Genomic DNA, 22324 nt, shown 5'->3' with positions numbered 1-22324 from the left:
GGCAGGAGAATGGCGTAAACCCGGGAGGCAGAGCTTGCAGTGAGCTGAGATCCGGCCACTGCACTCCAGCCTGGGCGACAAAGCGAGACTCCGTCTCAAAAAAAAAAAAAAAAAAAACAAAGTGCTAGGATTACAGGCATGAGCCACCACGCCCGGCCTAGGTGAGCACATTTTTAACATCTGTTATCTTCCAATCTGTCAGCAGTGTATCTAAAAAGTCACAGAATACATCACAGTCTAGGAGGAATGAGACATTTTTAGGTCTGGTTCCACAGACTCTGTTTTGAGACAGCCTGGTTCTGTCACCCAGGCTGGGGGCCAGTGGCATGATCCTGGCTCATCGCAACCTCCACCTCCCAGGCTCAAGCAATCCTCCCACCTCAGCCTCAAGATTAGCTGGGACTACTCACCACCACACCCAGTTAATTTACATATATTTAGTAGAGGCAGGGATTCGCCATGTTGGCCAGGCTGGTCCCGAACTCTTGAGCTCAACTGATCCACCCACCTTGGCCTCCCAAAGTGCTGGGCTTACAGACATGAGCCATCATTACAGACATGAGCCATCATATCTGGCCCTAACTTTCTCTTTTTTTTTTTTTTTGAGACGGAGTTTCACTTTGTCTCCCAGGCTGGAGTGCAGTGGTGTGATCTTGGCTCACTGCAACCTCTGCCTCCCAGGTTCAAGCAATTCTCTGCTTCAGCCTCCCCAGTAGCTAGGATTACAGGCACCCACCACCACGCCTGGCTAATTTTTTGTATTTTTAGTAGAAGTGGGGTTTCACCGCTTTGGCCAGGCTGATCTTGAACTCCTGACCTCGTGATCTACCCGCCTCAGTCTCCCAAAGTGCTGGGATTACAGGTGTGAACAACCGTGCCCAGCCAACTCTGTTTTTTTTTTTTTTTTTTTTGAGATGGAGTCTGGCGCTGTCGCCCAGGCTGGAGTGCAGTGGTGCGATCTCGGCTCACTGCAAGCTCCGCCTCCCGGATTCACGCCATTCTCCTGCCTCAGCCTCCCAAGTAGCTGGGACTACAGGCGCCCGCCACCTCGCCCGGCTAGTTTTTCGTATTTTTTAGTAGAGACGGGGTTTCACTGTGTTAGCCAGGATGGTCTCGATCTCCTGACCTCCTGAGCCGCCCGTCTCGGCCTCCCAAAGTGCTGGGATTACAGGCTTGAGCCACCGCGCCCGGCCCAACTCTGTTTTTAAGGTCATAAAAGTTGTTTACATATTATCTGTACTAAGCTAATGGTGAGTTTTTTCCTTCTTGATTCATGTTTTAGGTTGAAGTATTCAAAAAGTGAAGCAGGTACAAAAGAATAGACCAGTGGTCTCCAGCATCCACTGGAGATAGCAATGAAGGTCACTGACTTTAAGAAAAAATTCTTCGCCTGTAATCCTAGCACTTTGGAAGGCTGAGGTGGGCAGATCACTAGGTCAAGAGATCGAGACCACCCAGGCCAACATGGTGAAACCCCGTATCTACCAAAAATGCAAAAATTAGCTGGGTGGGTGTGGTGGCGTGTGCCTGTAAATCCCAGTTACTCGGGAGGCTGAGGCAGGAGAATCACTTGAACCTGGGAGGAGGAGGTTGCAGTGAGCTGAGATTGTGGCACTGCACTCCAGCCTGCTGACAGAGTGAGACTCCATCTCAAACACACACACACACATACACACAATCTTCAAAATGAACTCAAGAGAACTGATATTTAGCTCTCACTATGGTCCACTGATTTGCTGACCACTTTGAGGAATCCTTCAAATAAAATGAACATTAAAAAGTAGTCCAGAGTCTTCCCCTGTTGGCCCTTTACTCACCTAGTGTTCCCAATATGATTCTGAATGGTGGAAGGTAATGGTACAGATGGATAATAGGCTGAGAGAGACAAAGTTATTTCAAACTTTGCAAATGCTGCAGAGCTAGAGAATAAAAGTCTCAATCTGTAAAAGACAAGATCCACAATTAAAAATGCAACACAATAACAGCATGAAACACAATTTTTTTTTTTTTTTGAGATGGAGTCTAGATCTGTCTCCCAGGCTGGAATGCAGTGCACCATTTTGGCTCACTGCAACCTCCACCTCCCAGGTTCTATCGATTCTCTCAAGTAGTTGGGATTACAGGCGCCTGTCACCACATCCAGCTAAGTGTTGTATTCTTAGTAGAGACAGGCTTTTGCCAATGTGGCCTCAAACTTCTGACCTCAAGTGATCCGCCTGCCTCACCTCCCAAAGTGTTGGGATTACAGGCGTGAGCCACTGTCCCAGCCCAATTTCATTCAGTTTTTAACTGGCATGTCCAAGTTAGGTATACATTATTTCTTTTCCTTTTTTTTGGAAACGGAGTCTCACTCTGTCGCCCAGGCTGGAGTGCAGTGGCGTAATCTCGGCTCACTGCAACCTCCGCCTCCCAGGTTCAAGCAATTCTCCTGCCTCAGCCTCCTGATTAGCTGGGACTACACATGTGCACCACCACACCCAGTTAATTTTTGTATTTTCAGTAGAGATGGGGTTTCACCTCATTGGCCACATTGGTCTTAAATTTCTGACCTCAAGTAATCTACCTGTCTCACCTCCCAAAGTGTTGGGATTACACGTGTGAGCCACTGTCCCAGCCCAATTTCATTTTCTTTTCACACTGGCATGTCCAACCAAGTTAGGTATATATTCTTTCTTTTCTTTCTTTTTTTTATTTTGAGACGGAGTCTCACTCTATCACAGGCTGGAGTGCAGTGGTGCGATCTCGGCTCACTGCAACCTCCATCCTCCGAGTTCAAGCGATTCTCCTGCCTCAGCCTCCCAAGTAGCCGGGATTACAGGTGCCTGCCACTGTGCCCGGCTAATTTTTTGTATTTTTAATAGAGATGGGGTTTCACCATCTTGGCCAGGCTGGTCTTGAACTCCTGACCTCGTGATCCACCCACCTTGGCCTCCCAAAGTGCTGGGATTACAGGTGTGAGGAGATGGAGTCTTTTTGTGCCCAGGTTGGAGTGCAGTGGCAAAATCTCGGCTCACTGCAAACTCCGCCTCCTGGGTTCAAGTGATTCTCCTGCCTTAGCCTCCTGAGTAGCTGGGACTACAGGCACCCACCACCATGCCTGGCTAATTTTTGTATTTTTAGTAGAGACAGGGTTTCACCATATTGGCCAGGCTGGTCTTGAAGTCCTGACCTTGTGATTCGCCCACCTCGGCCTCCCAAAGTGCTGGGATTACAGGAGTGAGCCACTGTGTCAGTTGTTGACCAAGTTGACCAAGTACTTACTGTATATATATATTCATTTAATAAATTGTTGACCAAGTACTTACTGTTGGGTTGAACTGGATTCTCCCAAATTCATAAGTTGAATTACAAACCCCTAATACCTCAGAAAGTGACCTTATTTGGAAACCTGGTCGCTACACAAGTAATATGTTAAGATGAAGTCCTTCTAGAGTAAGGTGGGCCCCTAATCCACTATGACTAGTGTCCTTATAAAAAGGGGAAATGTGGATGCAGACATGCACAATGAAAGAACACCACGTGAACATGAAGGGAGGTTATGCATTTACAAGCCAAGGAATGCCAAAGATTGCCAGCAAACCACCAGACATTGGGAGAAGGCATGGACAGATTCTAACAGCCCTCAGAAAGAACAACACTGTTTACACCTTAATCTCAGACTTCCAGCCTCCAGAACCTGTTGTTTAAGGTACCCAATTTGTAGCACTCTGTCATGGCAGTCCTTGGGAACTAATACACTTACTCAGTATTATTAACATCTATGTTCATTAGGTTATAATTTGGTCCCCATCTCTTTAAATACTCAATCTCCTCTCCGAGGAGTCTGCAATGGTGCACTACCAGTGAGAATTCTTCAAGCATCTAGAAAAAGTGGGAAAAAAAATCCAATGAAATTATGAAAACATTTCAATGCTTAGTGGCTCACTTATAACTAACTCAAAAAAGTTAAACAATTGAATACATTTATCATTTCAGGGTCCACTATCATTTATGTAAAGTTTCAGTTCTGCTTTTTTTTGGAAAGATATCACAAATTTTCCTTTAAATACTTCAATCAGGCTTTACCTTGGGTACCTGATGTTGGGTTCTACATGTCTTCTTCCAGGATTCCTTTTCCTCAACGTACTGGAAAATAAGCTTATGAACTAAAAGGGAGGAAGGAGGAGCTTGATCCTCTGGGGAAGGAAAAAAAAGCAAAAGCAGGTTAATATTTATGATACATGTATTTTATATAAGCAAAAAATACTATATTATATAAGCTAGAAATACTCTACAGGTACATAAGTATTCTGTCCCTTTTTTTTTTCTGGAGTCTCCCTTCTCCCTCTGTCGCCCAGGTTGGAATGCAACGGCATGATCTTGGCTCACTGTAACCTCTGCCTTCCCAGTTCAAGCAATTCTCCTGCCTCAGCCTCCTGAGTAGCTGGGATGACAGGCATCTGCCACCATGCCCGGCTAATTTTTGTATTTTTAGTAGAGACAGGGCTTCACCACGTTGGTCAGACTGGTCTTGAACTCCTGACCTCAGATAATCCACCCGCCTTGGCTTCCCAAAGTGCTGGGATTACAGGCGTGAGCTACGGCACCCAGCAATCCTGGCTTTCTTTAATACCTAAGTGATCCTAGATACAAAACTTAAGTTTTTTGATCTGTAGTTTCCTAATTTGTAAAATGGGGAACAAATCGCGTGGACTTCATAGTGTTAAGTAATACACATGCCTGATACAGACTAAGTGCCCATAATAGTAATTTTTAAATTATGAAAATAGCTACTATTAATCATTGCTCAAGACCTAGTAATCATTTTTTTTTGTTTTTTTTTTGAGACTGAGTCTCGCTCTGTCGCCCAGGCTGCAGTGCAGTGGAGCGATCTTGGCTCACTGCAAGCTCTGCCTTCTGGGTTCACACCATTCTCCTGCCTCAGCCTCCTGAGTAGCTGGGACTACAGGCGCTCGCCACCATGCCTGGCTAATATTTTTTGTATTTTCAGTAGAGACGGGGTTTCACCGTGTTAGCCAGGGCGGTCTTGATTTCCTGACCTCGTAATCCACCTGCCTCGGCCTCCCGAAGTGCTGGGATTATAGGCATGAGCTGCCGTGCCCCGGCCTGTAATAATTTTTTTTTTTTTTTTTTTTGAGACGGAGTCTCGCTCTGTCGCCCAGGCTGGAGTGCAGTGGCCAGATCTTGGCTCACTGAAAGCTCCGCCTCCCGGGTTTATGCCATTCTCCTCCTGCCTCAGCCTCCCAAGTAGCTGGGACTACAGGCGCCCGCCACCTCGCCTGGCTAGTTTTTCTGTATTTTTTAGTAGAGACGGGGTTTCACTGTGTTAGCCAGGACGGTCTCAATCTCCTGACCTTGTGATCTGCCTGTCTCAGCCTCCCAAAGTGCTGGGATTACAGGCTTGAGCCACCGCACCCGGCCAATAATCTTTTTTAAATCATTTTTTTTTTTTTGAGACAGAGTCTTGCTCTGTCACCCAGGTTGGAGTGCAGTGGCACGATCTCAGCTCACTGCAACCTCCACCTCCCGGGTTTAAGCAATTCTGCCTCAGTCTCCTGAGTAGCTGGGATTACAGGCACCCGTCACCGTGCCCAACTAATTTTTGTATTTTTAGTAGAGATGGGGTTTCATCATATTGGCCAGGCTGGTCTCAAACTCCTGACCTCGTGATCTGCCTTCCTTGTCCTCCCAAAGTGCTGGGATTACAGGCGTCATCCACCGTGCCTGGCCAAAAAGATAATTTCTTTTAAAAGCTACCAAAAATTTGGAACATTACCCAAGCAGTTTTATGTCTAATACACATTTCTAAGAAAACATTATTAATGTTGTCGTTGCTTATATTTAACATAGTTTGTGAGAGTTCTCAAGGAGCAATTTATACCTGTAAAGCACCAACAAATATTTATTTGTTTATTTATTTAGAGATGGAGTTTCGCTCTGTGGCCCAGGCTGGAATGCAGCGGTGGAATCTCGGCTAACTGCAACCTCCACCTCCTGGGTTCAAGCGATTCTCTCACCTCAGCCTCTTGAGTAGCTGGGACTATAGGCATGCACCACCACACCTGGCTAATTTTTGTATTTTTAGTAGAGATAGAGTGTTTCACCATGTTGGCCAGGCTGGTCTCGAACTCCTGACCTCAGGTGATCCGCCTGCTTCAGCCTCCCAAAGTGTTGGGATTACAGGTATGACCCACTGTGCCTGGCCAATTTTTTTTTTTTTTTTTTTTTTTTTTTGAGACAGAGTCTCGCTCTGTCGCCCAGGCTGGAGTGCAGTGGCCAGATCTCAGCTCACTGCAAGCTCTGCCTCCCGGGTTTACGCCATTCTCCTGCCTCAGCCTCCCGAGTAGCTGGGACTACAGACGCCCGCCACCTCGCCCGGCTAGTTTTTTGTATTTTTAGTAGAGACGGGGTTTCACTGGGTTAGCCAGGATGGTCTCGATCTCCTGACCTTGTGATCCGCCTGTCTCGGCCTCCCAAAGTGCTGGGATTACAGGCTTGAGCCACCGCGCCCGGCCCAATTTTTTTTTTTAATTAAAAAATTTTTATTTTTATTTTTGTAGAAACAGGGTCTTGCTATGTTACCCAGGCTGGTCTCAAGGTCCTGAGCTCAAATGATCTGCCCACCTCGGCCTCCCAGAGTGCTGCAATTACAGACATGAGCCACACTGCACCTGGCCCAACAAATTTTTATTTTTATTTATTTATTTATGATTTATTTATTTTGAGACGGAGTCTCGCTCTGTTGCCCCAGGCTGGAGAGCAGTGTCGGGATCTCAGCTCGCTGCAAGCTCTGCCTGCTGGGTTCACGCCATTCTCCTGTTTCAGCCTCTCCAGTAGGTGGGACTACAGGCACCTGCCACCACACCTGGGTAATTTTTTTTGTATTTTTAGTAGAGATGGGGTTTCACCGTGTTCACCAGGATGGTCTTGATCTCCTGATCTCATGATCCACCCACCTCGGCCTCTCAAAGTGCTGGGATTACAGGCATGAGCCACCGCGCCTGGCCTTATTTTTTATTTATCTTTGAGACAAGGTCTCACTCTGTCACCCGGCTGGAATGCAGTGGCGTGATCTTGGCTCACTGCAACCTGCACCTCCCAGGTTCAAGTGATTCTTCTGCCTCAGCCTCCTGAGTAGCTGGGGCTACCTGAGGGCGCCACCATACCTGGCTAGTTTTTGTATTTTTAGCAGAGATGGGGTTTCACCATGTTAGTCAGGCTGGTCTCAAACTCCTGACCCCTGGTGATCCACCCGCCTCAGCCTCCCAAAGTGCTGGGATTAAAGGCATGAGTCATAGTGCCCAGCCCCAACAAATTTTTAGAGGCTTAAATGTTTTCAACTTACCGTCCAACAGAGATTGAAAATTCACATCAACAATCTTCCTATAACGCTTGTCCAGGAAAGGGAGACCAACTAGAAAGAACCAGAATAATGATTTTTAAAAAATTTTTTAGACAGAGTCCCACTTTGTCTCCCAGGCTGGAGTGCAATGGTGTGGTCTTGGCTCACTGCAAGCTCCGCCTCCCAGGTTCAAACAATTCTTCTGCCTCAGCCTCCCAAGTAGCTGGGACTACAGGCACGTGCCACCACACCTGGCTAATTTTTTGTATTTTTAGTAGAGATGGGGTTTCACCACGTTAGCCAGGATGGTCTCGATCTCCTGACCTCGTGATCCGCCCACCTTGGCCTCCCAAAGTGTTGGGATTAAAGGCATGAGCCACCATGCTCGGCCTTTTTTATTTTTTTTAACTACCTGATTAGAAGTCACATAAAACCCAGTACTTTAGAGTCCTACTCCTGCGTAGCAGAGTTTTTTTCCACAGGAAGTTGAAGGGTTATCCTTGAATCATTATTCTCTGTATCTAGTAAAGGCTCCCCTGAGACTGTTCAACTACACTGATTGGTATGTCTTTGAAGGACATTTAAAAGGTAGTACACAGCTATATTTGTTAAGGCCTCCTCTTTTAACCCCTAACTTCTGTGCAAAGATAATTTTATTTTCAGCAATCATATAAGGAAAATGGCTATGATCTCCCTACAACTACTCTCCTTGTATAAATACAGTAAAAACGAGTTATGCTTTTAGCATTGCTATAATACGTTTTAGGTAGCTGAGATAGCTGCTAGTTCCTCCAGACTCTAGGGTTATCTCTGTCTCCTAAATTGATTATTTTCTCTTTGTTGAATGCTTTGTTATATATTTTCTATGTGTTAGGTACTGTGGATACCATGAGAAAAACAGCATACTCAACCTGTGCCCTTAAGAAGCTTACAACTCAGGGAGATGCACAGATAACTGCACTAATAAACACAGCAAGAGCTACAAACTATGATAAGCACTATTAAGGAAAACCACAGGAAGCAAGAACATACAACAGAAGGGCAAGAAACTGATCACCGAGAGCTGAGCTCTTACAATTATCAGTAGGAGTTCATTAGTGAAGTGGGGGAAAAGAGCGTTCGGGCATAGGAAACATCAGCATGAAGGTGTTGAGACAGGATAAATTCAGCTGAGCAGGAAAGACCATGATCATTTAAGGAAATAAAAGAAGTCCACTGTGGCCAGTGTGCAGAGGTAGGAAGGTAGTATGAGACAGGAAAAGGAGAAAAATTCAGTTCAGACAATGAATTGAATTTTTCAATGAATTGAATGATCAAATACTTTGATCATTAGCCTAAGAGTAATAGGTGCATAGTCAGATTTTCAATAATCACTGTAGCTTCAGGGAGAAGATTCATAAAGTCCAGCTGGAATGTTACTGTAGTCATCTAGGTTAGAGATGATTATTGACAGAACAGATGAAAAACAGTGGATGAATATTAGAAACTAAAACCAGTAGGTTGGGCACTGTGGCTCATGCCTGTAATCCAGCATTTTGGGAGGCCAAGGGGGGCAAATCGCTTGAGGTCAGAAGTTGAGACCAGCCTGGACAACATGGTGAAACCCCATCTCCACAGAAAATAAAAAAATTAGCCAGGTGTGGTGGCACAAGCCTGTAATCCCAGCTACTTGGAAGGCTGAGGCAGGAGAATCACTTGAACCTGGGAGGCAGAGGTTACAGTGAGCAGAGATTGCACTGTTGCACTTCAGCCTGGGTGGCAGACTGAGACTGTCTCAAAAAAATAAATACATAGGCCGGGCACGGTGGCTCAAGCCTGTAATCCCAGCACTTTGGGAGGCCGAGGCGGGCGGATCACAAGGTCAGGAGATCGAGACCACAGTGAAACCCCGTCTCTACTAAAAATACAAAAAATTAGCCGGGCGCGGTGGCGGGCGCCTGTAGTCCCAGCTACTCAGGAGTCTGAGGCAGGAGAATGGCGGGAACCCAGGAGGCGGAGCTTGCAGTGAGCCGAGATCGCGCCACTGCACTCCAGCCTGGGCAACAGCATGAGACTCCGTCTCAAAAAAAAAAATAAAATAAAATAAATAAATAAATAAATAAATACATAAATAAAAATAAACACAAAAACAGCATGTCGTACTGATGATTTGAATTATGTACAGCGAGGGAGAAAGAGGTATAGAGTGATTCCTAAGTTTTAATTTTGGACCTGGACAGAAGGTAATACTATTCATGGAGAAAAGAAACTTTCAAGGAGAATCAGGTTTAGAGGCCCAGAGATTGTGAAGATCCTAAGTTCCAATACGGCCATGTTTGCTCATGGTTGGCCATGTTGACACTGATTGGTTAAAGAGAAAAGACCTAAAAGAGACTGACAATTAGTAAACTCCAACAAAACAGCTGGGCCTCTGTCCAGTTACCATATAGTGATTTCCACCCTTTACAGTGATTTCATCCTTTTAGATGATAAACCCACCTATACACACAGAACTTCCAATTAGCTTGTTAGGGCCTCACTTTTTTTTTTTTTGAGACAGAGTTTCGCTCTGTTGCCCATGCTGGAGTGTAGTGGCACGATCTTGGCTCACTGCAAGCTCCACCTCCTGGGTCCAAGTGATTCTCTGGTCTCAGCTTCCCGAGTAGCTGTGATTACAGGTGCATGCCCAGCTAATTTTTTGTAGTTTTAGTAGAGACGGGGGTCTCATCATGTTAGCCAGGCTGGTTTCAAACTCCTGACCTCAGGTGATCCCCCTGCCTCAGCCTCCCAAAGTCCTGGGATTATAGGCGTGCAGGGCCTCACTCTTAAGTAAAAAAAGAAAAAAAAAAAAAAAAAAAAAAGAAGAAGAATCACCAGTCATTAGGGTAAATTCTCTATCACGAAAGATGGAGATGAAAAGAAAGAAATTAGGGCCGGGCGCGGTGGCTCAAGCCTGTAATCCCAGCACTTTGGGAGGCCGAGACGGGCGGATCACTAGGTCAGGAGATCGAGACCATCCTGGCTAACACGGCGAAACCCCGTCTCTACTAAAAACACAAAAAATTAGCCGGGCGAGGTGGCGGCGCCTGTGGTCCCAGCTACTCGGGAGGCTGAGGCAGGAGAATGGCGGGAACCCGGGAGGCGGAGCTTGCAGTGAGCTGAGATCTGGCCACTGCACTCCAGCCTGGGTGACAGAGTGAGACTCCGTCTCAAAAAAAAAAAAAAAAAAAAAAAAGAAAAGAAAGAAATTCAGTAAATAGACATGAGTCTATTTTATCCATTATTTTGATAGCAAAATTTTTATTTATGATTGACTCTTCTAAGACTTTCAGCAGTGCTCTCATCATGTCAACAGTTATCAGTATAGTAAAATAAAGATTTGAATCTTTAGTGAGTGTAGCCATTTATTTTTTTGTAAAGGAATTCTCTCACTTTGGCTCCTTACCAACTGACTCTTCAAAGGTGATGGTGAGTTGTACTGTGTCATAAACAAAGGTGAATACAGCTTGATCATCACTCCACTCAACAACATCCCACTCAGACAAGCTGAAGAGAGATAAACAAGATTTTTAAAAAGCATTTTTAAAATTAAGATAAAAGAGAACTTCTGATACCACCCAAACAGTACCAACAGCAGCTGCTAATGTTTTTCCACTGGACTGGGAGACAATATTTCTTTTTTTTTCTTTTTTTTTTGAGACGGAGTCTTGCTCTGCCGCCCAGGCTGGAGTGCAGTGGCCGGATCTCAGCTCACTGCAAGCTCCGCCTCCCGGGTTCACGCCATTCTCCTGCCTCAGCCTCCCGAGTAGCTGGGACTACAGGCGCCCGCCACCTCGCCCGGCTAGTTTTTTGTATATTTTAGTAGAGACGGGGTTTCACCATGTTAGCCAGGATGGTCTCGATCTCCTGACCTCGTGATCCGCCCGTCTCGGCCTCCCAAAGTGCTGGGATTACAGGCTTGAGCCACCGCGCCCGGCAGGAGACAATATTTCAATTCAAATATTGTGAATGTACAAACTTAAGCTTTTGAAATAACTAAGAACTCAATCTTGAGTTGTATATCGGAGAAACACCAAGTCTAGGCAATGAAAAGTATAAAATATTGAGAAATTATAATTCCATAGTTCTTCTACTCTATTTTCAACTTACTGCTGAGTACACTGACCCTTTTTGAAACAGCACTGTATAGGTTAAGAACAGCAACACATTAAAATTACATCAATTACGGCCGGGCGCGGTGGCTCAAGCCTGTAATCCTAGCACTTTGGGAGGCCCAGATGGGCAGATCACAAGGTCAGGAGATCGAGACCATCCTGGCTAACATGGTGAAACCCCGTCTCTACTAAAAATACAAAAAAAAAAAAACTAGCTGGGCAAGGTGGCGGGCGCCTGTAGTCCCAGCTACTCGGGAGGCTGAGGCAGGAGAATGGCGTAAACCCGGGAAGCGGAGCTTGCAGTGAGCTGAGATCCAGCCACTGCACTCCAGCCTGGGCGACAGAGCGAGACTCCGTCTCAAAAAAAAAAAAAAAAAAAAAAATTAAAATTACATCAATTGCTCCAGTTGCTTCAGACAACCACAAGGTACAGAATAAAACACAAACAAATGACACCTGCATTTCCTTACCTCAACTGATCCAGCAGCTCTTCAGTTCTATTTCTTTGTTTTTGCATAAAGTCTATTTGAGCAAGGGTCTGCTCTTTTTGTACCTCCAGTTCTAAGAGATTTCTGCAAATAAAAGCAGGTATTCAGAGAGAGATAAGGCTTTTGTTAGAGAATTCAGACTCTATCAATATAAAAGGTTTATAATAAGAAGTCACATGCTACGTGACTCCCCATTAGGTAATAATGTTAGGTGTATGGCATCCATTTCTGCATTCTTAGTTTGTTTTTTTTTTTTTTTTAAATAAGCATTAATTTAAAAGTGCGTCTACCTGGGAAAGGCATAAATGATTGTTTTTCTTTTTTTTTTTTTTTGAGACGGAGTCTTGCTCTGTCACCCAGGCTGGAGTGCAGTGGCCGGATCTCAGCTCACTGCAAGCTCCGCCTCCCGGGTTTACGCCATTCTCCTGCCTCAGCCTCCCGAGTAGCTGGGACTACAGGCGCCCGCCACCGCGCCCGACTAGTTTTTTGTATTTTTAGTAGAGACGGGGTTTCACCGTGTTAGCCAGGATGGTCTCGATCTCCTGACCTCGTGATCCGCCCGCCTCGGCCTCCCAAAGTGCTGGGATTACAGGCTTGAGCCACCGCGCCCGGCGATTGTTTTTCAAATTAGGATCCATGAAGATATCCTTGGGATTCACATGTTAAGATAATGTTTAAATATTACATTTATATTTTTGATAAAAAGCAAAAATATAAAAATATAAGCATAATGTAGATAAGATCTACTTTAAAACTGAGACATGTCACAGTTTTGCTTTTTTTGGCCTGTATTTGGTTTTGTTTAGTTGTTACAGCTAAACAGAACACATCTTTGTTAATCATTTTGCTAGCATCAATTTAATTTCAGCCAAACACTGTCACCTGTCAATTAATGTTGTCAACTAGAATTTTAGTGGTTTTGTCATTATTTCTATTTACTTTCTTTTAGACTTATAGTTGAATGAGATTCATAGGCCTAAGAAATATATAGTTCATTTTATACTTGTTTATATTTATATTTATTAAATAAAAAGGATACTGGTAGTATTCAAGCTTGAGAAACACTGTGGTGGATAAATGCCCTGTAAACAGTAAGTGCTTCAAAACTACTGTTGACTAAGATGGACTCTAGGTTTCCATTCAAAGTAGAGAAGCCCTGAGTCAGCCTAAGTCAAGACTCATGTCCCCAATTTTGTCAGTCTCTGGAGGCAGGAAGTCATCTAGCCTTCTATAGTTTAGCATTATATTTTCTAACACTTGGATTAAAGGCTGACCTTTGAAGCTCTTCTTCTTCAGTTTTCAGCTGTTCCAATTCTTTGGAAAAAGAAAAAAGAAAAAAAAAAAAAACAGAACAAACATATTAGAATGTTGCCACAAAAATCATCTGTTTTATTGAAAATTCTACCTAACTTAATCTCACCTAAGTATACAAATAAACTCAGAACAGAAGGGCTTCTCCCACACCCATTTATCTCCTTAACTAATTCAATTACCTTTCTCTGCAGCTCTCATTTCAGAATCCCATTTGTCCACAGGATTGTCTTTCTCTTCATCCTCCAAATTCTTAGTTTCTAAAATAGACAATATGTGTTAGAATAATTCAGTGAAAAATAAGTAAAAAAGAAAACAAAATAAGGAAGAAAAAAAAGAATAATCCAGTCAAAAACAATTTATTAAACAATGAGAGATTGTTTCTTTGGTAGTAGAAAGTTTAGAAGTTCCAGTCTGATGGCTTATACATTTTTTTTCTGTGAAAGAGAAAGTAAGGTAGTCAACAAAGGGGTGAAGTTTAGACTATGGACTTCATGTACTCGTGGTCAATTCAGTGCAAAAAACATGTACCAGGCACTTACTCTGAACGAAACATAGTCCTAGGGACTCTGAAGGATATGGAGAAAAAGAAGAGCTGATTCTTACCTCCACCGAGCTTATAATTTAATCAGGAAGATAAACTATACAAAATAACTATAATACAAGTAGATGTGATGGGTAAAATAAGAATTACTAGCAAAAGAGCCGTGGGAGCTCAAGGAATATAGACTACTTTCTTTGGTGAAAAACAGGAGAATGTAGTATGTAGCAGCAAAGACAAAAGTAGAAATGATCAGGCTAGTGGCATGTGTCTGTAGTGTCCAACTACTCAGGAGGCTGAAGAGGGAGGATTCCTTGAGCCCAGGAGTTTGAAGCTGCAGTGAGATTCTGTCTCTCTCTCTCTCTCTTTTTTTTTTTTTTTTTTTAAAAAAAGGCAGGTGTAGTGGCTCACACCTGTAATCCTAGCACTTTGGGAGGCCGAGATGGGCAGATCACTTGCAGCCAGGAGTTTTGAGACCAGCCTGGCCAAGATGGTGAAACACCATCTCTACTAAAAATACGAAAATTACATGGGGGCGGTGGTGCATGCCTGTAATCCTAGCTACTTGCTACTTGGGAGGCTGAGGCACAAGAATTTCTTGAATCCAGGAGGCAGGTTACAGTGATCAAAGATCATGCCACTGCACTCTAGCCTGGGTGACAGAGCGAGACTTTGTCTCAAAAAGTGGCCGAACTGCATAAAAATAGCAATGTTTGGTTGGAATTTAAGACGTTTATGGGAGTAGTAACAAATCATGTAAATCTGAATACAACTGTAGAGGATATGAAATGTCAAGCTCAGAAGTTTGGACCTTTTTTTTTTCCTTTAAGCCAACCACAGAGAAAGTTAAGTTTGGGTCGGGTGTTGTGGCTCACGCCTGTAATCTCGGCACTTTGGGAGGCCGAGGCGGGCGGACCACCTGAGATCGGGAGTTGGAGATCAGCCTGACTAACATGGAGAAACCCCATCTATACTAAAAATGCAAAAAAAAAAAAAAAAAATTAGCCGGGCCTGGTGGTGCATGCCTGTAATCTCAGCTACTCAGGAGGCTTAGGCAGGAAAATCACTTGAACCCGGGAGGCAGAGGTTGCGGTGAGCTGAGATCACGCCATTAACTCCAGCCTGGGCAATGAGAGTGAGACTCCATCTCAAAAAAAAAAAAAAAAAAAAGAGGCCGGGTGCGGTGGCTCACGCCTGTAATCCCAGCACTTTGGGAGGCCAAGACTGGCGGATCACTAGGTCAGGAGATCGAGACCATCCTGGCTAACACGGTGAAACCCCGTCTCTACTAAAAAATACAAAAAACTAGCTGGGCGAGGTGGCGGGCGCCTGTAGTCCCAGATGCGCGGGAGGCTGAGGCAGGAGAATGGCGTGAACCCGGGAGGCGGAGCTTGCAGTGAGCTGAGATCTGGCCACTGCACTCCAGCCTGGGCGACAGAGCCAGACTCCGTCTCAAAAAAAAAAAAAAAAAAAAGAAAGTTAAGTTTGGACTTTACTTTGTAATAAATGGAAAGACAGAAGTTTTTCAGAGGAGTAACATTAATGAAAACTATCTTTCATAATTACTAATCTGGCAGCAATGTGCAGTTTGGACTGGAAGGAGGCAGAATAATGGTAAGAATGTATAAAGGTTAGATAGAAGACTGAAATAGCACATTTCAGAATTAAGATGAGCCTTAATGGGAAAGGGAAATAAACACATGAGATACTGAAGCTGCGGATGACAGGACTTGTTAAGAGAACCTCAAAGACAATGAAAGTATTGAGCCTTTTACAATTTATAAGAATTGTGACTGCTATAAATAAAGATGAGAAACATCATAAGAGAGAACAAGTTTTTGGATTTTATTTTGGAGCTGGGAGAATGTATTTAAATTTATTTATTTATTTAGTTCACTCTGTCGCACAGGTTGGAGTGCAGTGGTGTGATCTTGCCTCACTGTAGCCTTGACCTCCTGGGCTCAAGAGATCTTCCTGCCTCAGCCTCCCAAGCAGCTAGGACTACAGGCATGTGCCACCACACTGAGCTAAACTTTTGTTTTTTGTAGAGATAGTGTAACTGTATTCAGAGTTTAAGGTGTTTAAGGATATTTTTGCATACAGGTTAAGTCTGGAACTCAAGAGAGAGAGGCTAAAGATGCCCTCACCTGAAATGATTATAAGCTACTTTAGGGCAAAATCTGTGTTTTAAATATTTTTATTGCTTTTCTGATACTAAGCACAGTATCTGGCATGCCGTACATGCTCAAAAAATGCTTGAGGAATTTAAATTTGGGAATCAGTCACATAATTATTAAGGCAGACGAAAGCACTGGGGGAGAGAATATAGAAAAGAATAGATGAGAAGATATAAATCCCCACAAGGGATCAGTTAGAGAAAGAGAGGCCAACAGAGAAGCTGGATGGAGCAGCCAGGAGAAAACAACTGGGTCAAGGTAGTGCATTATCATAGAAATTAAGGGAGATGAACATTTCAGGAAGAAAAGAACAGTCATCAGTGTCAAATGCTGAAAGAGGTCAAAATGACTAAGGACTGAGAAGAACAAAATGTGATGACTATGCAGAATTATGTGATCTTTGAGAAAGCAGTTTCAGGAGAGTAACTCTAAAAAGTTGGGATTATGAAAGGCCAAACTGAAAAGACAGACAGTTTTCAAACTGAGATAAATTCATCTATTAAAAAACACAAAATTACAATCTAGGTTATCTTGAGAAGCTCTTGATTATATTATGCATGACTATAGTAAAGGAACTTTAATTTGCTCTAATTTACTTATTTATGTATTTATTATTATTATTTTTGAGATGGAGTCTCACTCTGTCACCCAGGCTGAAGTGTAGTGGTGCAACCTTGGCTCACTGCAACCTCTGCATCCTGGGTTCAAGCGATTCTCCTGCCTCAGCCTCCTGAGTAGCTGGGACTACATGCGCCCGCCACCACGCCCAGCTAATTTTTAAATTTTTAGTAGAGATAGGGTTTCACCATGTTGGTCAGGCTAGTCTCAAACTCCTGACCTCAAGTGATCTGCCCGGCTCGGCCTCCCAAAGTGCTGGGATTACAGGTGTGAGCCACTGTGTCCAGCCAATTTACTCTAATTTAATATCTCAAGTTGCTAAAAAAAGGCTTCAATATTGTGGTATCAACATTCTCTACTGTAGGAGAGCATTTAGATACAATTAAATTTTTTTTTGAAAAGTATTTAAAATACTTTACCTGTTTCCATCTCACTAAGGCAGTTATCGATCTTCTTAAGTATTTTATCCATCTCATCTATCTTTATTTGAAGTTTCTCCTTCTCATTCTAAATACAAAAGATTATAGACTGTCAGGTTAAACCTCTAAAGAAAATATTATAAATGGTTCAGATTGCTCACATAATTGCTCTATCATGATCACAAACAGTCAAATCTTTTTTTTTTTTTTTTTTTGAGGCGGAGTCTCGCTCTGTTGCCCAGGCTGGAGTACGGTGGCTCGATCTCGGCTCACTGCAAGCTCCACCTCCTGGGTTCACACCATTCTCCTGCCTCAGCCTCCCGAGTAGCTGGGACTACAGGCGCCCGCTACCACGCCCGGCTAATTTTTTGTATTTTCTGTAGAGATGGGGTTTCACCGTGTTAGCCAGGATGGTCTCAATCTCCCGACCTCGTGATCTACCTGCCTTGGCCTCCCAATGTGCTGGGATTACGGGCGTGAGCCACCACGCCTAGGCCACAAACAGGCAAAACTTAAAATGAAGGTCAAAGCTTTAAGTTGGAACTTAAAAAATAAAAGATAATTTTATTAAAATAAGTTTTAGCCAAAAGAACTCCGGAAAATAAGTTTATTTTATAAATTTAATAAAATATTTTATTAAAAGAAAATGAAATAATTTAAAAAGTATATTGACATAAAACTAATTTTGGTACTTTATTTTAGCATTTCTGTAAGTGTTCCATGGAATACAATATATTAATATTTATTACTTAAAAACATTTCTATGATGAACTAAACATGGGAAACAGTGGTCAAAAATAATTATAGCATTTATGCTTAGACTTTAAAAAATTGTATTTCTCTGAAAGGGCATATTGCTTGCAACATTTCCCATACTTATTTGCCAATGGAAAGTTTTTTAATGCAGAGCCTTTTAAAAAAGCTAATCATTTTGGGAAATGCTGCTTTACACACATGTACACACATATACAGCTTAGTATGGACTATGAAGAAGATAATACTATGATATAGTCCTTAGCAATGGGAGACCAGAATCCTATATATTTTATTTCAGTATGTATGATGGATAATAGTATTTGAGATTAGACATAGGTCCACATTAGTAATTATATTCCAGTATTACTCAAGATGCCAGGATTTGCCACTTTTGACAAATTGAACCTTACCTCTTAATTGTAAGTTTTGCCCAAGTCTTATTCACATGTCTTCTAAGGAAGATTCTTCATATTCTATAACCACTATAAAGTAATTTTAATATCTCTTTCTATGATATTAACTGTCTCAAATTACCTGAGCTGATTGCACCAGCTTGCCATACAGAGCCACTTTTCCTTGGTGAGTGAAGACTTTAGTCATCTTGGTAAAACGTGATTTTATTTTGTTAAGGTAAATTCCAAAGGCCTTCAGCTGGAAGGGAAAGTTATAGAGTACATTGCATTAAAACAAATGAGTCAGAAGAGGTAAATGGATTTGCCTATCCTAAGGCACAACATTTGTCATTGGCAAATTTAATTCCATATAATTGTTGTCTAAGACCAGAAAAAATATTTCAGTTTTGATTCCTGCCTTTAATTCACTTATTCATATTATGAATTAGAAAATGACAGGCTCCTAGTTAAGGAAACTTTTTAATATATTAGGGCACATTTATAAAATGGGTTGCTTGCTATTTAATCAATTAAAGTAAATCTTCTCTTCGTCTAAATCTAAGTGAAAGGAGGGAACTCTAAATAAACTTCAACTATAGTTCATATATTAAATTGATCATCTCAGGTTTGAAATGATTACATATTAACAATTGTGTGTAATTAAATAAGACCTTGGTACCACATTACACCTAAAAAATAAGTTAAATAACTCATCACTGATGACCAAGTAACAGTTACTTATTTCACAATAAACATTGTTCAGAATGTCTTTACTGATTCCCATTCAGAAAATGAGACAAAAGCACCTCGTCGTCAGAGCAGTGTCTCATTTTTTCCCACAGGTTCTTATTTATATCAGCCAACAGCTTATCTTGGTTCAATGCAGAAAGCTTTAATCTAAAATACAGAAAAGTTAATTAGCACAGGGTTCAGAAGCCAGCTTGAACAAAACAGCCCAGATCTACAGTCAGGCTTAATTTAATTCTTCCTAGTTTTTTTCTACATAATAAGAGGGGAATTCATTCAAGAAAAGCTTGATTATTCAATCTGATTATTCACTTGAATAACAGTTCAAGAATGTCATAAATCAAAAAAACTTCTGTCACTAATAGAATTCGCATCTCAACATACCAGCTTGTTCCAATGTGAAGCATTTTGCTTATAAAGAATCCTAAGGTCTGTCAATGATCGCTGCTATAAAGTTGTAGGTACTGTTATTATTATTATTATTATTATTTTTGGGATGAAGTCTCATCCTGTTGCCAGGCTGCCAGGCTGGAGTGCAGTGGCGCAATCTTGGCTCACTGCAGTCTCCGTCTTCTGGGTTCAAGCAATTCTCTTGCTTCAGCCTTTGCCTCAGCCTCCCGGTTAGCTGGGAATACAAGTGCGCGCTACCACGCCCAGCTAATTTTTTTGTATGTTATTTTAATAAAAGTTCCTGGCCAGATGCGGTAGCTCACGTCTGTAATCCCAGGACTTTGGGAGGCCGAGGCGGGCAGATCACGGGGTCAGGAGATAGAGATCATCCTGGCTAATACGGTGAAAACCCGCCTCTACTAAAAATAAAAAATTAGCTGGGTGTGGTGGCGGGCGCCTGTAGTCCCAGCTACTCGGGAGGCTGAGGCAGGAGAATGGCATGAACCCAGGAGGTAGATTTCTCAGTGAGCCAAGATCGTGCCTGGGTGACAGAGTGAGGCTCTGTCTCAAAAAAATAAATAAATAAATAAATAAAGTTTCCAATTCAGTTCAAAGTCATATTTCACATTTTTAGAATAGCATTTATAAAAGCAGCAAAGCTATTATAGTCTCAATATATATTAGTATTTTGTTAATAAATGGAGAAAATAAATTTCTAACGGAGATAAAAGATCTCTTGTAGAGGATATATGCAGGCACACAGATGCAAAATCAAACAGTAAAGCACACCTAAACCGACTGCTCATTGAGTGTAAGATCCTCTTTCATTCAAAATAAACATTCTCAGCTGGTGCGGTGGTTCATGCCTGTAATCCCAGCACTTTGGGAAGCTGAGGTGGGTGGATCACTTGAGGTCAGGAGTTCAAGACCAGCCTGGCCAACATGGTGAAACCCCGTCTCTACTAAAAATACAAAACTTAGCCCGGCCTGTTGGCGGGCACCTGTAATCCCAGCTACCTGGGAGGCTGGGGCAGGTGAATTGCTCGAATCCAGGATGAGGCAGTTGCAGTGAGCTGAGATGGCACCACTACACTCCAGCCTGGGCAACATCGCAAGACTCTTGTCTCAATTAAAACAAACAAACAAACAAACAAACAAACAAACAAACATTCTCAGGGAAATCCTGACCCAGCCAACTCTTTCCAACAACATGAAGATATAAAATTTGCCAGTTTTGTTCAGTGACGAACCCCAGTGCATCGTATAGTACCTGGCAGATATAGGTGCTCAATAAATATCTGTTAAATGAACAGAATCAGGCAAATCTGAAATATCTTACATTTCTGATTTTAAAACTATGTAATTCTTTTTAAAATTTTTTAATATTCTTTTTCTTCTACTTCTAAAACACAGATAATTCTTAAAGATTATTTTATTTCTTTTCTGTTAGATTGGTTCAAATTTAGTTGGATAGTCCCAGATGAGTATGACATAAACATTATTCTGAGTTTTAAAGTCTGATTTACCTAAGGGAATCTAGATATATCTAATTTGTAAATCAGTCTGCAGTATTTATGTATACCACAGCAATGAGCTATCTTCTAAGTAAAACCATGTTCTTTCATATATGTAAACAAGCGTAAATGTGGTAAAATTATATACTCAAAGGCAATCTGATTTCAGGCACTATATACAGATTGAGTACCCCTTATCTGAAATGCTTGGGACCAGAAGTATTTTGGATTTTGGACTATTCGGATATATGAGAAATCTTGCGGGTGAAACCCAAGCCTAAACGTAAAATTCATTTATGTTTCATATATACCTTGTACACATAGTTTGAAGGTAATTTTATACAATATTTTAAACAATTTTGTGCATGAAACAAAGTTTGTGTAAAGTACTTAAGTATTTACATGTGGAATATTCCACTTGCATCATGTTGGTGGCTAAAACGTTTTGGATTTTGGAGCATTTCAGATTTCCAATTTCCATATTAGGGTTACTCAACTTCCATAAATCTCTAAAGGGTTATTTTCTTTTGAAGATGTTCTCTAGCAATCAACTTATGATATCATAATCTAATAATTACTGTTTATTCTTATTAAGGACCTACTTTTTCCTAAGAATGGTATGAAAACAATTTATATACGCCATTTCTATTGTTCATATCTATTGGCTGAGTAGGTTTTATTAAGCCCACTTGATGGATTTGGAAATGAAGGTTAAATGACTTACCCAAGGCTACACAGCTAGTGTTGAAGCCAAGATTGAGCTTCAATCTGACTACAAGGCCAAAGCTCTTTCTCCCACATCACACTGCCAATTAATGCCATCAACTTACCCCATGCCAGTGTTATTCTAATCAAAACGTTACCACACAAACTATTCACTAATCCCTCCCCTCCCCTCCCCTCAAAAAAACACACATAAAAATTAAAGCCTTCATACTCTTCAATCTTTTGGCGACGAGCCTCACAATCTTCTCTATAAATCTGTATCTTGGGTCGGTAAACATATTGACTTAACATCAGGTCTTCTGGAGTAGGTGGTGTGTTTATAGTAAACTGGAAAAAAAACAATTCAGTCCCTGAGAACTGGTATCTTGCAGACAAAACCATATATAAGAATTAACTCAAATTTCAGAGTGCCTATTTTAAAACATTCTATAAAGAAAAATGTGAATACTCCATCAAGTTCATAATGCCAGTAAGCAAAAAATTGGAATCTGAATTCAAGTCTCTGACTTCTAAGTCCCTTTCCCCATAGATGTTTACTGGAATTGTGTTTTTTCTTACTCACATGGGAATGACAGTAGTTTGAATATGGCTATGTGTTAAGAAAATAAATATTACCTAAAAATTCAAACTTACCAGGAACGCTTTTAAATTTTTTTTTTTTAAGCCAGTTTCCTAGTAACTATTCCTATTCTCTAGCCATAATCCTTACTCTATTCCAGGCTGAACTCAACTTTTCTGGCATATCCTCCAATTATAAAATAAGGCAGGGA

The 22324-nt window shown here is 41.9% G+C and overlaps 1 protein-coding gene across 3 annotated transcripts in view; it reads right to left on the bottom strand.

The window, feature by feature from the left end:
- KNL1 (kinetochore scaffold 1) overlaps positions 1-22324 on the bottom strand; it is a 77367-nt gene that overhangs the window by 3730 nt on the left and 51313 nt on the right. For all 3 annotated transcript variants that reach the window (XM_028850749.2, XM_028850748.2, XM_077939100.1), the window contains exons 14-25: positions 21766-21881; positions 18984-19074; positions 18320-18436; positions 17030-17117; positions 13457-13534; positions 13238-13277; positions 11946-12047; positions 10767-10867; positions 7346-7414; positions 4066-4175; positions 3743-3861; positions 1818-1940 (exon numbers count right to left, since the gene is read on the bottom strand). In XM_028850749.2, the coding sequence (XP_028706582.2) occupies positions 1818-1940; positions 3743-3861; positions 4066-4175; positions 7346-7414; positions 10767-10867; positions 11946-12047; positions 13238-13277; positions 13457-13534; positions 17030-17117; positions 18320-18436; positions 18984-19074; positions 21766-21881 (1154 nt within the window). The remainder of the gene's footprint in view (positions 1-1817; positions 1941-3742; positions 3862-4065; positions 4176-7345; positions 7415-10766; positions 10868-11945; positions 12048-13237; positions 13278-13456; positions 13535-17029; positions 17118-18319; positions 18437-18983; positions 19075-21765; positions 21882-22324) is intronic.

This window comes from Macaca mulatta, chromosome 7 (assembly GCF_049350105.2).
Source record: "Macaca mulatta isolate MMU2019108-1 chromosome 7, T2T-MMU8v2.0, whole genome shotgun sequence".
In the NCBI taxonomy this organism is placed as follows: Eukaryota; Metazoa; Chordata; class Mammalia; order Primates; family Cercopithecidae; genus Macaca; species Macaca mulatta.
This window is presented reverse-complemented; position numbering and strand designations above follow the sequence as displayed.